Source organism: Rhineura floridana, chromosome 1, assembly GCF_030035675.1.
Source record: "Rhineura floridana isolate rRhiFlo1 chromosome 1, rRhiFlo1.hap2, whole genome shotgun sequence".
Taxonomy (NCBI): Eukaryota; Metazoa; Chordata; class Lepidosauria; order Squamata; family Rhineuridae; genus Rhineura; species Rhineura floridana.
In genome coordinates, this window is record NC_084480.1 from 161115961 (window position 1) to 161131754 (window position 15794).

Below are 15794 nucleotides of genomic sequence, written 5' to 3' on the forward strand. Positions count from 1 at the left end.
TTGTTTACCTGTGCATTCACTTTTTTAAAAAATTATCTGTGAAAAACGAAATAACTTCCTAAATATAACCAAAGCTTAAAGTTTCAAGCATGTTTCACAGTGGCCAAATTGGCCGGTGTGGTTTTTTTTTAAAAAAAATGAAATATGTTTTTTTATTTGCCAAGTTTGCGCAAAACAGCAGTTTTAAAAATAAATATATATTTGTGTCATGCCTGGCCCTACCAGCAGCCCACTGAGGAGCACCTTGCCAGGACAAAGAATAGCCAGGCAGGTGGAGGCCCTGGCACCTCTGATCTCCAGACCTGTCTCCCCACCCTATCTTCCAACAAGGAAAGCTGTGGTGTCGCTTGGACAAGAACACGAACAATACATTTCATACACAGAAAGCACACATGGCCACGGCAGGGTGGAGAGAAGAATATGGGGGAGAGGGATTGGAGGCAGTGTCTTTCTTTATCTTTCCTTTTTTCCTTTCCCACCTCCTGGACCTGCAAGGGCCAAATTTATATTTGTTTTTATTTTTAAACAGCTGTTCTGTACCAGAGCAGTTCTGCACAAAGCAGCTGATTTTTAAAAAAAAATTTTTTTTACTGCAAAAGTGCCTACAGCAACAACTGGTAGAACTAAGTATACTGCACCCTTTCCTTTGGGCTAATGGAAACAAAGGGACTAGTTTGTGCCCAGGCGTCAGACAATGAACAAATGGAAGTAGGGGATGTGGCAATAGGTGGCATCCGGCAAGGAGGCACCACATATGTTAAAAAAAACCCACCCGCACAATATGCTTCAGTGCACCCACACTCGCATAACGTGATTTTATGTTGGATTTTTCCCCTTGGGACATTATCCATGGATCAGGAAAATCTGAATTAAATGGGGGGAAAGTCTGGGTTACCACTTGGATGAGGACAATGTCATGTGGATAATGCAAAAAACTTGCACACATGGGATGTTTCAAATCCACTTTCAGCTGCCATGAGTACACACCCTAAATCTTGTGAAATAAACAATAAGTAAAATAAATTTGATTCATTTCAGTTACTGTATGTAGTCTTTGTAATTGATTATGCTTTCCTCTCTCACCCTCTAGGAAGCCAGGAAGTGCAAATTTAAACCCAGATTAGATCACCAAATTAACATCTATCTTTAGTAATAGAGTGATGCTGGTATGAGTTATCATTGACTTTACTAATGGTTTTGTTGGTATGTGCCTTCAAGTCGATAATGACTTATGGCAACCCTATGAATCAGTGACCTCCAAGAGCATCTGTCATGAACCAGCCTGTTCAGATCTTGTAAGTTCAGGTCTGGGGCTTCCTTTGTGCAATCAATCCATCTCATGTTTGGCTTTACTCCTAAAACCTTTTTTGAGAACTTACTGAAATCTGCCCCTGCATCTTGGGTGTCCCTCTCTCTGGTGAATGTATCTGGAATGCTAGAAGTTACATTCCTTGCTTAGGGGCAAACTATACGTAGTGTTCAAAGTTGGCTGTCCTACAGTAGAGATTGAAAATGGTAGTGCTTTTCCTTCCTGATGCTCTTCTCTTTTGGCTGGATGAACACTGGACCAGGACAGGAGCAGCTGGATGCAGTACAGGAAGGATCCTTTAGGAACAGCAGCTGCCTTAAAGGAGCTCTTTAAGATAGCTCTCATGCATTGTCCCACATGGATTATGGTTGACCTTTCACCCACAAAAGCAGGTTATGATGTGAACGAATGAGGTCTGGATTAATGCAGTATGCATGAGGCAGAACTCCTCTTGGCATTAACTAAGGTAGACTAAGGTTGAAAAAAAATCCACTGATAATGAGAGGTATGTGCTTCCATTTGTGAGAGAGACCCTTTGGACTAGGTATTCCTATGGTCGTTCACCGTGCTTTTTTGTTGTTGTTAAAAATGAGGTGCCAGTACTCCTATCTTCATAAAATGCAAAATGCCTCTCCCCCCCATCCCTTTTCCTGCACTCCTCTCCCCTTCTCCACTGAATTTGTGATGAACTTTTAATAATAAATTTATATTTATTTAAGGTACTCCTTTGAAACTGCAAAAAAAAATCATAATGAACAAAGTGTTCCATTGTCATGAACAAAATTCCTGCATAATATGACCTTGTTAAACACATAGAGAAATATATTTATTTTAAAAATACACTTTTGAAACTGCAAAAAACCAACCAACCATCAGCTTGGGGATTCTTTTTCTACTTCATTCACTTCAACAAAGAGTATATTGAGGAAAGCACAGTCTTTGTTTCTTATCACTATGCAAAAGAATAAATGGACACAAATCTGTTATCAGAAATGGCAACACTAAAAGAAAAACAATGGGAGAACATCTCAGTCTCCCAGGATGTTGACTTGGAGAAGCTGATATTTTCCAGCAAATGGATTCCAAAGAAAGAGAAGGATGTAGTGAAAACAATGGGACCAAATAAACCCTGGGACCAAATTACAGCCTGTGAGCAGTTCTTTATAAAGCTTTGCATAACCATACTGATCATTCATAATAGCAGGAATTCGTGCCAAGACAATCATCCTAGCATTGCTATGTTGATTAACAGCAGTAGTGGGATTAGAGACCACTGTCTCAATTTAAACCTTATGGAAAGACTGCATATATGTAATGTGTGGGGTCTGCCACTACAAGCCCCCCCCTGCTGCCCCAGAATGCATTCAGTATACCTGATTACATCATCTGAAAAGGTTTGCAGCTAAACTTTGCTTGCTAAAGAGGGGTGTTTTGTTTTTAGCATACAACTGCCAAAACTTCAAATTTTGGGGGGGAAACAAGAAGCTCTTTCTCACACTTGTAATTTTTACTTTGCCATGACTGAAGAGCATGTGCAGTGTCCACTACCGTTGCAGCAGGGAATGCCAAACCCATCAGCTTGCCACATCTCTCTCTCTCCAACATGCTTCGCTGTGCTCTCAGACTTGGAAAAGAAAGGCAGGCAGAGCAGATGAGGGAGAATGCTCTTTCCAAATATGAGCAAATGGTTGCTAGTGCTCCTTCCCTCCCTTTTGTAGTCTGTGCCAAGAGAAAAACTGAAAGCAAATACTAAAAACAAATATGTATTAGCAAGCAATGCATAATATGCAAATTAGACTGCCCAGATGTAGGAAACTAGGATGTGACAACTAGGGATGGGGGGGAAATTAAATTCAGTTTATGTTTAAAGCCAAATTTATCAGATTTGAAACAATATGAGAACCGAAACACACTTACCTGGATTTTGCTATAAAGTTCTCCAACCAACAATGTTTGCAAAAATGCATATATTAGGGCAGTGGTTCCCAATTTCCCCCCCATGGACCTGAGGGTCTTGGCAGAGCTTTTAATGATTTTTCTATCTTGTAGTAATTGTAATGTGCTGTGCTAGATGCTGTATTATTTTTAATTGCATTTTATTGTTTCTTTTAGTTCTTATACACTGTATTTTGTTGTATTCCATAGACTTCAAATTGCAATACAATAAAATACAATATAAGAAATAAAAGATCTAATAAAATACAATTAAAAACAAATAATATGGTGGATGCGCTACCTCTCATCTTCAGCCTAGATGTGCCTGGACCATCTGAATGGACCAGTTTGGGAACTCCTGTATTAGGGTAAAATATGTGCAACAGTGAATATATTAGTTAAAATAACATAAAATGCATTATATTATGAGAAATTGCTTGCTAAAATGTGTACATGAGTCTAAACTCCAGGCAAATACATGTTTATTAGGAGAAATTCACACTAAAATGTTGAAGAAATTTCATGGTAATTTTTTTTAAAAAAAAATGCAAATTGCTGCAGAAGCCTGGATAACTGAATTTAAGATTGGACAAATGAGCAACTGCGAGAACCAAAACCGACATATCCTTCCGACCCTTGGGTTGTCAAATCTTTGTTTCTGTGTTCCTCCTTCTGAGACATCCAAGGCGCATCCACTCCAGTGCTCCAGTTTCTCTCTCTGATATCAAAGGCTGCCTTGGGACATACATGACTTGGGGGGGGAGAAGTTGCTGGACCATTGCACCTCTGGCAAAACCACATCCTGCAGCAGCAGCAGAAGCCAGCCACGCAGAACAGAGCTTTGACTGGCTGCCTGCTGTGATGCCACAAAGTCACGCCTCCTTCCCTTAGCAGTTTTTCTACTTTTAAAATATGTGGATTAATAAAAAGGTTCAAAAGAATGAGTATGTGGTTCCCACCCCCATTAAAGGCAGACATCCTGCCTGGTTGGGGGGCAGGAAGATGGTGTCTATTTGCGTCCAAATTAGATGTATTTCCCCCAGTCCCGCCCCCCCCCCCCCAGCCAAAAGCAGGTTGAAGAGACTGTGAGTTTGAGTGGAGGAGTGCCAGGAGAAGAATGGTTTAACCTTTTCCTAATGTGTTTTCCACTTAAAATTACCACCAGGTACATTTCCCTCTCAAGTACTGTTGTCTTTACCCCATGTCTTGAATTGGGGGAAGGAGGAGGGAAGGGATTCTAAGCAAAACAAATGGTGGAATGATAAAGCAGTCCCTCCTCACTCAACCACTCTTCTGGTTGTGATCACAACCTCTAAGGCAACTTAAATAAATAAAATGTTTGGGTCAGGTGGGGGGAATACACACATGACTATTTTGAACCTCATTTTGCCACCTGTATGGGTAGCTGCAGGGTTGCCAGCACCGTAAGAGAAACTGGAGAGTCGCTGAAGGAAGCAGGTGGGATTTACTTGCCCAGGATGGCTTTAGGATCCATTAGCTGACCCTGTCAAATGATGCCGGCTCTACAGTTAAAGCTCTGGACTGCCAGAAAGGGAAATGAGGCAATGTGAATGGAGAGTTAGTGGAGGAGGGTTGTTTTGTTCTTGTTCTGAGCCTCTCCCTTTCCCTCAGTACACTGACTGTGTCTCTCTTCTGTTTCTGTTTCCTTTATTTATTTATTTGTTGAATTTCTATACCACCCGACTAGCATAGCTCCTTCTCTCCTTCTCCTCCTTGCCTTTTTCTCTTCTTCTAGAATGTTGCCCTTCACAGATTGGATGCTGGAGAAGCTGGCGCTGGAGAAGACTCTCTTCCGGACCATGGCTGTTTCCAGCCTGTGGCTCTCCTTCCTGGCTTTGCTCTTCCGTGTGCTTTTGAAGGCCTTTGGCTTATGCCACTGCTATTATGTCAACTGCCAGAGACTGCGCTGCTTCCCAGAGCCACCACCCTGCAACTGGTTCTTACGGCACCTGGGCATGGTAAGTGTAGCCTCTGGGCCTGGTGCTTGGTCTGTGCAAGGTGGGAGGGCTCTAGCTTTGCTAAGGGAAGGGAAAGGGAAGCTGGGACACTGAAGCAGCCATCACTGCTCTGGGAGAGGGGTGGGGAGTGCTGTCCTTGGATGCCTAGTATCCCACGGTATTCAGGCCCATGTCAGGAAGAGCCCAAGGGATGCTGACCACTCACTGCTCTTCCTAAATTCAAAGCTGCAGGGCTTGCTAGTTGTGACTTGTAGGGCATTTCTACACAAGCATTCTAAGAATGTATTTCAGTCTAGGGTACATCATTCATTCATGCTGTAAATGGTAGACAGAAAGCAGAAGAGAGCCGTTTTTAAATTATATATATATTCAGATATGAAACCCACACTGGCTAGAATAGCAGATGTGGTAAAGGCAAAAACCCATTTAAACATAATTTTTAAAAATGGCTCTTGTGAAGCATTTCTTGTTAATCTTCTTTGGGATGTGGGGTGGGGTGGCGGCGGCAAGGTATTCTTCATTGAATGGGGCCTTTGTTCTTGCAAACCTCTGCCTGGCTTCCACTCCCAGCATGCCCAAATGTCATCCCAATACTCTGTCCACCCCTACCACAGTTACCTCTTCCTGTCTCACTGCGGACATGTGAACTCTGCTCTGCTCTGTCACAGTTTGGCTCTTCCCTCAGTAATATGCTTCCAGCCATAGAAATGGCAGAGCAAGGGAGAAGTCAGGTAGTGGCTTCTGGCTGTGGGGCCTAATGTGTCCCATCAGTCTGTTGCAAATGGAATAGTATCAGGACCCAACAGCCATAAGGGATTTTAAAGGCTCTGAAAATTTGCACCCAGCCCTGTTCCCAACAAGCTCCCTGTTCTTACTGCCTGAAACTTGCACAGCGAATCCTTTTCCCCTCTTTGTTTCCCCCTTTCTCGCTGTATCGTTTCAAGGCACATTGTGAACAGGGGCCCTGTGCTTGGTGACAAGGTCCCACAGGGGGCCAGCTTCTTGCCATGAGCTGCTAAGACCTTTGCTGAGCTGTTAATGAGCAGGCAGGGTTTCCCTAGAGACCAAGACTACAGCTGCCAAGATGGGGCTGGGCATTAACCGAAAGATGACTATGGGTGGAATAGCTCCAATGGCAAGGAAACACGAAGAAGGCTGGCTCAGTTACTTGCAGTTGTTCCTGGGATTTGGCATGAGCATCTCTCTGGAATTATTCCAGGGAGGTTAGTAGGCATGGGCCCTTTTTTTCCATGATCAGTTTATCCCAGTTTAATAAACCCCTGCACACGCTTCAACCTCAGTTTCCCATCCACCTGTTTTCAGAGCCTAGGGACAGGTGGCAATGAGTACTAGGGGGTAATTGCATCCTTGGGCAATGCCTTTGGAGATCCCTGTTTTGTCTCTCTAGAGGCCTCTTGAGTGAATCTGAGACACCACTCTGGAGCTATGAGAAAATAGCTGGCCATTGGACTAATTATTGCATGCCAGCTGCAGTATGTATCCACACACAACAAACACAGTATCCTGGGAACATCTGTACACATCCCACTGAAATGAATAGAATTTTTGCCAGATCTTGAGATGCCTGTTTGTAGCATAGGGCCAGAGCCCAAACTCCAGGCACAGTGCAGATTTAGAGCCAAGCTGTTTTATGTCTCTCTCTGTCTCTGTGCCAGCCTTGGCCACCCCCCATCATTCCCACCTGGCAGCCCCACCAGTCCTGCGACTTTAGACTTAGTGGTATGATATTGGCCCCTCTCTTTAGATGGTAACATGTATTACTGCAAAATGAGGTCAGCCAAGCCTGCTGTGTTTGGGGGCCCTTTTGCCCATTCTGCTGATTGGAGGTGGGTGGGTGGGCTTGGACTTCAGTCCCCAAATCCTGCACCAGGACTCACTGCTTCTATCCTTTCCAGATTCAGCCCTGTGAGGAGGGCATGGCCCAGATATCCCAGCTGGTTGCCACCTTCTCTCAGGCATTTGTGATGTGGATGGGGCCCTTCTTGCCAGTCCTTGTCTTGGTTCATCCTGATTATATAAAACCAGTTACAGCAGCCTCAGGTACTGTGGTGATGGATTGTGGCAAGACTGAGAATGGATGGAAGGCCCAAGAGGCCACAGTATTCCTTAGCAGCCATTTCCCTCAAGGATGAGTTCCCTTCCCATGGTTGATAAAGATGGCTAAATACATGGTCTCACATTGGTGTGGAGTTTTTTCCAGACTGGAGTTTCAGCACAGGCTCAAAATTGAATGGGGAAAAGGTAGGGGTGAAAAAGCCGTGGTGAGATAAGAGGTGCTCATCTGATTGAGAAATCAATAACAACATGTTGTTGTTATTGTTACTGAAACCAGCCCGCCCATGTGCTGAGATCTTCTGCTGAGGCTCTTCTGTAAGTGCCTTCCTTGTTAGAAGTGTTGTACATAACAGCAAAGAACAGGGCGTTTCAGTCGTGGCACCCTAGTTATTGAATGCCTTGCTCAAAGAGGTGCAACCAGTGCCCACATTCCATTTTTTTCAGTTCCAGGTTAAGACATTTCCCCCCCCCAGGCATTTTAATTTGTGTATATTTTTAGCTGTTGTTTCGTATTATTGTTCATGGATTTTGTGATTCTTTAGGGTTTTATGATATAAATAATTCCTTATTTATATATGTACTGCCCTGGAATCTATTGGAGGAACAATAGGGGCAATTTATGCATCACCAAAACAAAGGACACAGATTTCCATAATATTCGCATATACAGATGTATATGTATAGCTGCAAATTTATAAGTGATTACTCTGATTTAATATAGGACATCTCACCATAGTGTCAAAAACTGACCATGTGACCTGTAGTGCCTGTTCAGTCTGTTTTCCAGGAGTTAACTATTGATAGGCAACTTCAAGACACCCCCCCATCCGTTTTTAGGATTCTTTATCTTTAAACCAGACTTAAACTGGATAGGAAACTGCTTCAAATAGAGGCCTCTGTAAAGTAGCACACATGGCCATCCTAATTGAAGTATACAAATGCTTTCAATAAAGAAAGAAACAGAAATAAATATAACGCTATAGGTAGGTTTTAAATTTTCTGATGGTGGATTTGCAGGATGGTTTTATTATTATTAATGGGGTGTGTGTTAGGGATTCTATCCTGCTGCAAGAGGGGTGAGAGCAGCAGAAGCAATGGAGACAGTGAGAGGTCCATTTTTTTTAAAAAAAAAAGGTGGGGCAATGATTGCAAAAACTGATACTCTCCAGCACAGGAAGGGGACTAGGAACAGGCCCAACCTTCCTGGAAATCTCTAGCTGGCATATCAAAGAAGGAACTGAGTTCAGCATCATGGAGGAAGGCAGGTAGGAAGTGGATCCCAGGTCAGGTAGTGAGGCAAGACAGATGATTTGATGGAGGAATCTGGACAGCAGTCACTGACTAGGCATGAGTCGGTTCTTGAGGCAGAGAGAAAACAATGTGGGATTTGACATGGGAATTGATCAGAGACTGGCTAATACTTACAGAAATGATTCCCCAAATTCCTTGCTGGTGAAAGATTGGTTGCCCTAGTTTTGGTGTCATGAATAACAGAGGGCATGACGAATAGGGTTTTTCCCCATTGTGACTGTTCTGGCCATGATTCAAACCCAGCACCAGGCATGTGGCATTTGTGGTCCTGGCTCCTTTTCCTTGCTACTTATGTAGAAACAGAGCACAATAAACTGAGCAGATATTTAAGTCCTGTTTGCCCAGCCAGTTTAGCCTCTCCTCACCAGCTCCACCAGCCTCTGACCAACGTGGTCTGTCTTGGTCATTGTTGTTTATACTGGCAGCAGCCCTGCAGTGTTCCAGACAGGAGGCTTTCCCAGCCCTACCTGGAGATGCCAGGGATTGAACCTGGGCCCATTTGCATGTAACAAACGCAGTATAACATTGAGTTACAGCCCTTCCCCACCCCTGCAAGGGCAGCAAGTAAATTCATAGCTAAGGTGTGTGTGTCAATCCAAGCTCATACACTTAGTTCCTGTGTTGCACCAACTTTTTGGCTTCTGCATGTACCAATATATCACACTTGTCATAGAAATAGTACTTCTGTTGCATCTATCCCCAGTGACAGAACTAGGCCTTAACAGGCTCACTTTGGTATATTTCAATTTGTCTTTCCTTCTTTTTCTCTTGGTCCCCCCCCCCCCACAAATCTTTCGGTTAATCAGTGCTTGCAAGAGTAAAATTACTATGCTCTTTAATCTTTGCAAGAAGGACATCCCTATAGTTCAAACATTTTGTTCCTTTTTATAATCTGTCTGCCTGGTGGAAGTTGCAAGCAAACAAAGGCCTGGCTCTGACCCACTAATGTGAGGTGGGCAACCTTTAGTGGCCCTTGGGCTAATTTCTTATGGATGGCAAAGGGATGGCAGGAAGAAAGAGGAGAGAGAAGGGGGGAGAAAGAAAGGTGCCCTGCTGGCTTCTGGCTTTGCCCACTGCTGGCATGAAGCACCCAAGAACTTGACTCTGAGAGAGCGCAACCCTCCTCAACAGAAAAAAAATTCCCCACCCCTGTAGTAGTGAGTCCAGTTGAAGGCCCATGACCTGTAAGAAGCAGGATAGAGGATATTTTCAGAGATTGAGGCTTAAACCACCGTTAGCCTCTCTATACTGTTTATCTTAATATTAGGGGTCCGCCTCTGCTTCCTTTGCTCACCAGCCCCACTTACCATCCTCCATTCCCCCCCATGGGTAGCCAAAGCCCCCCCTTAACCTCTCACAGGTCACCAAATCTCCCCCATGAATCACCAAAGCCTCCCTTCCCCCACCAGTCACCAACGCCCCCACCCCTGACACACACACACCAGGCACCCCTCCAAACACATGGACACTCTCTCTCTCACACACAGAGAGAAACACACTCTCCCTCTCCACTCCCACCCTCTCCCTTTCACTGTTACCACCCTACCAGGCATTGGCACTCTACACCCCAACCCGCTTCTCTCGGCTGTTGGGCTGCTGCTGCCAGTGGCCTCCTACCCACCCAGGACCTAGCCACAGCCCTTCCACCCACCACAGCCCTCTGCCGCTTCCCGCACATCTTGCACTGCCATGGCAGGCCTCTGCCGTGGCTGTGGCTGCCATGGGTCTCCACTGTCCACACAGCCTCCATGGCAGCTGTGGCCACTTCTGGCCTCTCCCACTGCCAGCACAACAGCTGCGGGCCACCCGCTGCTATGAGCTGCCACTTCCCCCGGATAGCCCACCCGCTCACCCAACCCTGGCCCCATCGGCATGCTGCGTGAGTTCATGACAGTGATGGCATGAGCCCTTTCATTTTTATATATATTGATAAGATTATTGTTAATGTGGAGAAGAGGCATTTGTAATACAGATGAGCATTTGATCAGTTTTGGACTTTACATTCACGTTGCAAACCTGACTGAAGTGGGATCCGTTTTAGGCCTCAGGTGGGCAAGTGCCATCAGACCCAGAGCAGGAACAAACGAGAAGTGCTTTTCTAGGGCTGATGGTCTCACAGCTGACAATTTTCCAAACTTGTTGAATGACAGTGAGAGAAATTACAGTTTAACTCATGGCGGAGTCTTCAATCTCTGACTATAAGCATAGAAAGCAAGGAAACTCATGACGTAGCACTTCATGAATCAACTCTCATTCTTCCCCCAATCTAATAGAGGCCATACCGATAAATATTTTCTCTTTCTACCACCATTTTTTTCCTGACCATGGACAGGGGAATTGTTGCTTCTGCTCCAGGGAGTCACTAGCCTGGTAGCCATGGGCAATAAGGAGCTGCATGTGGGTGAGTGACTGGGCTAGTGGAGGAAGGATGAATGTTCCAGCTCTCATCTGTACCCAGCATAGAAATGCAACAAGCTGCTGCAGGAAGGGTTGGAGCTCTCCAGGTCCAGGAGCATACTAAGTGTTTTTGTAGGCTAGTAACCTTTGTGTGCTTATTTACAAGGCTGATTTACGTATTCATGTTGGGGAGCAGGCTGAGCTGGCATCTCTGCTAACCCCAATCCTTGTCCTGGACATGGAGCTCGGAGAAAGGGCTGCAGGATGCAGAGCAACTGGTTGCTCAGTATGGCCACTCCTGTGTCTGGAGGTTTGGGTCCTGGGTTCCTGTTCTGAGACGTTTCCGTCCAGAGGCCATCAGTCCTGTGCTCCGGGAATCAGGTAGATGGTGGCAGAGAAACTGTGCATGCGTGGAAGACTTGCTCCTTAGGGTACAAGGCTGAAGCAATTCAGTGGGCTGACTTGGTGGCATCGACTACCACTAGGGCTTCTCTTAGGCACAGGGTCTAGAGGGAGTGGCTGCAAATCATCCTCATTCCTAGCCCCCTTCCTCATTATTAACCTACATTTAGTTTTCTTCCCTGGACTTGTAAGGAAGATCTGCCTTAGTATCATCAGCTCCTCTTCCCAGGGAACTTGGGGAAAATACAGCTCTGTCAGAATGATCTTGACTTTAGTGTTCAGTGATACAGCTTTGCATTTGAGGACCTCACATAGCTGCCCTCCCCAGTCCTAGCCTTCTTCACATTTCTTGACTATTGTCTCCATTTTGTTTAATGACTGCCAAAGTACTGATAATCCTTAACAAGTTCAATGTCCTCATTGTCAGCTTTAAAGTTACATAAATCTGTTGTCATTAGTTTAGTCTTCTTGACGTTCAGCTGTAGTCCTGCTTTTGTGCTTTCCTCTTTAACTTTCAACAGCATTCATTTCAAATCATTACTGGTATCTGCTAGTAGTATGGTATCATCTGCATATCTTAAATTATTGATATTTCTCCCTCCAATTTTCACACCTCCTTCATGCAGGTCCAGTCCTGCTTCCCGTATGATATGTTCTGCATAAAATTAAACAAATAGGGTGATAAAATACATCCCTGTCTCACACCCTTTCTGATGGGGAACCAATTGGTTTCTCCATATTCTGTCCTTACAGTAGCCTCTTGTCCAGAGTATAGGTTGCGCATCAGGACAATCGGATGCTGTGGCACCCCCATTTCTTTTAAAGCATTCCATAGTTTTTCATGATCTACATAATCAAAGGCTTTGCTGTAATCTATAAAGCACAGGGTGATTTTCTTCTGAAATTCCTTTGTCCGTTCCATTATCCAACATATGCTTGCGATACGATCTCTGGTAGCTTTTCCCTTTCTAAATCCAGCTTGGACATCTGGCATTTCTCGCTCCGTATATGGTAAGAGCCTTTGTTGTAAAATCTTGAGCATTAATTTACTTGCATGGGATATTAAGGCAATAGTTCAATAATTACTGCATTCCCTGGGATCCCCTTTCTTTGGGAATGGGATGTATATTGAACGCTTCCAGTCTGTGGGCCATTGGTGTCCATATTTGTTGACAAATTTTTTCAGTCTCAGTAGCTTGTAGCAGCTCTATTGGAATGCCATCTGTTCCTGGTGATTTGTTTCTTCCAAGTATTTTAAGAGCAGCTTTCACCTCACATTCTAGAATTTCTGGTTCTCCATCATCTGGTTTCTCCATGAATGAATCTGTCATCCTGGCATCTCTTTTATAGAGTTCTTCAGTGTATTGCTTCCATCTTCCTTTTATTTCATCTTAGTCAGTCAGTGTGTTTCCCTGTTGATTATTCAACATCCCTACTCTTGGTTTAAATTTCCTTTTAACTTCTCTAATCTTTTGGAATAGGGCTCTTGTTCTTCCCTTTTTGTTGTCCCCTTCTGTTTCTATACAGTAACTATTGTCCCTACGTACTAGTCACTGTATAGTTGCATTTAGGGTTCTAACTGTGTTTCTAACTCCTTTTGCTTTTGCTTTCCTTCCCTCTTTAACCATTTTAAGGGTTTCTTCTTCAGTCATACATTGAGGTCTTTCTCTCTTTTTAACTTGAGGTATTGTCTTTTTGCATTTTTCCCTGATAATGTCTTTGGCTTCACTCCATAGTTCTTCTGGTTCTCTGTCAACTAAGTTTAAAGGCTCAAAGCTGTTCCTTATTTGATCTTTATATTCTTCTGGCATTGTATTTTGTATTTTGGCATTATGATTACTTCTTTAGCTTAACTCTGATTTTCAATATGACCAGTTCCTGATCTGTACCGCAGTCTGCTCCTGGTCTTGTTTTTACAGAAAGTATGGAACTTCTCCATCTTCTACTACCAATTATGTAATCAATTTGATTCCTATCAGAGGCAGATTTGAGATAAACGAAGGCAGCAAACAGATATGTTTTGGGTTTGCTGCTATATTTCTCCTCTAAAGGTAAAGGTGAAGGTGTCCCCGCACTTATAGTGCGAGTTGTTTCCGACTCTTAGGGTGACGTCTTGCGATGTTTGCTAGGCAGACCGTATATATGGGGTGGGATTGCCAGTTCCTTTCCCGGCCTTTCTTTACCCCCCAACATATGCCGGGTACTCATTTTACCGACCATGGATGGATAGAAGGCTGAGTGGACCTCGACCCCTTTTACCAGAGATTCGACTTCCTCCTTCCGTTGGAATCGAACTCCGGCCGTGAGCAGAGCTTCGGCTGTGTTACCGCCGCTTACCACTTTGCGCCTGGTCCATTGTGGATCGGCCTGGTCTAAATCCAGCCTGTTGGTCAGCTAGAATATTTTTGTGGTCCATCTAAGCTAGAAGTTTCCAATAAAGATGTCTAACGTATAGCTTGCTGATTATAGACAGTAAACTAATTGGACGATAGTTTGCTGGGTTATCTTTCCTTCCCTCTAGCCACCTTGTAATTCTTGGTTGTTGTTTTCTTGGATTTTATAACTCTGTCTTTGACAATTCTATTTTATAGTATTGTGTTTCAACAATTTTATCTGATCACTTCATGCTGGTCATTGACCATAATAATAAAGATTATTATTATTTGATTCCTATATTGACCATATGGTGATGTCGCTGACGAGGGGTGAGTCTTCTTTTTTCAGCTGACCCCGGCTTCTGCTATTACTTGTTTTAATCATAAATATCTTTACTGTAATTCAAGAATCTCCACAACAAAGAACTGCTGTTGCGATATAGGAATTTAAAACTCCCTTCTGGCCGGAGATACAAGCAGGAGCCAATTAGTTAGAGCTCTAGAAACCATTTTTATTTCTCTCATCCGCTTAAGGTGTTAATCAATCAAGAGCTATGCGTTAAGAAACTGTTTTAGGAGTCTAAGAATTACAGCCAGATAATGGTGCTAACGAGGAAAGAGAGACAAGCATTGGGGCTCCCTCTGACGTTAGAAAGTTTATCAGGCAAAGAAACGAAAAATAAAAGGAAGAGACGAGAGAAGGCTTTACAGGAAACCCTTACCTTTCCAGATCAAATGGAAAGTTCAGTTACAGAGTTAAAGGGACAACAAAAAATCACAAACTTTTTTCCAACTCATTCTCATCATTATGCTGATCTGGATAGCCGACATGCTGTACCCTCTCCCTCGGAATGGACCTTACCTATAAGGGGCTTCGCTCACAGCTCATTGACGACTCCATCTGCTCTGAGTCTGGCCGATGAAATAATTCTGGCTGTAAATCAAAACTCCCTCAACTCAATTAGGTCCCAAGGGGCCAGCTCTAAGGTGATTTCGCCAGAAACCAATGAACTGTCTTTTAATAATCCTTCTCAAGTATCTTTGGATTTACTACAAAATGTTCCTGCTGTCCAGAATGCCGATTTACTACATCAAGCGGAAGTGGGCCCCCCTGCTGATAGGACTCCAATACATGTTAGAACTTCTGGCTTGGATTTCAATCCAACTCACCCCCTTTTATCAGATGATCTTTCAGGGCAAGGTTTGCCTTTAAAAGGGTGGTTGTTTATGCTGGCGACAGATCTGGAGCATTTCAAAACATATCTGAAGGAATGCAATTCGCTTTTAACCCTTTTAGTCACCACAAAACAAAAACTACAATCCCCACAGCCTAATAATATTTATGTTAATTCTCCCAAACCTCCTGTGGCAGTGGCGACGCCTAAGAAAAAGACTATTCGGCTGAAGAAAAAAAAAAAGGTGACCACCACTTCAAACATGAAAGAGTAAAAATATAAAGTCATACAAACCCTCACAAAGAAACACGATGAATTTTAAGAAGCTTTTTAGATTGCTGGACAGTCTGGCAGATGAGGGCCGTGTGAAGCCAAACCTGCAGTTGAGAAAGTATCCTCCCACGGAGCATCCTCACGTCTCTGTTGAAGGTGACGCGAAGCTCCCCCCCTCCCCGTCTGTTATGAAGGGGCTCAGCCATACCCCTCTCACGAGTCCAGTTAGATTTACCCTCAATCAGGATCCCTGGCAAGATGTTCTAGAGGGCGTTCAGAAACATCAGATCACTGCGCCCTCAGATGCAAAGCCCAGATGGAATCTTGTCCTGAACAGATGCAAACTGGCTTTTGAAAACTCCCAAACCGTGGGGTCATATTTCACCAGAAATCAGGAAACAACATTTTATAGATACTACAAGAAAAGTGATACCATCAGCTTTAAATCCTAGTGATATTAGCCAGGTTGAATATCTTTATTATAATGACACCAATGCCCGAGTGGTGGTTACTTTCTCCACACAGAAGATTGCCAAACAACTATGGCTCAACAAAGCCTTAT

The 15794-nt window shown here is 43.8% G+C and overlaps 1 protein-coding gene across 1 annotated transcript in view; it reads left to right on the forward strand.

The window, feature by feature from the left end:
* Nucleotides 1-15794, forward strand: part of LOC133376993 (ultra-long-chain fatty acid omega-hydroxylase) — a 44158-nt gene that overhangs the window by 4383 nt on the left and 23981 nt on the right. The window contains exons 2-3 of the mRNA XM_061610127.1: nucleotides 5001-5223; nucleotides 7140-7284. Coding sequence (XP_061466111.1) covers nucleotides 5001-5223; nucleotides 7140-7284 — 368 coding nt within the window. The remainder of the gene's footprint in view (nucleotides 1-5000; nucleotides 5224-7139; nucleotides 7285-15794) is intronic.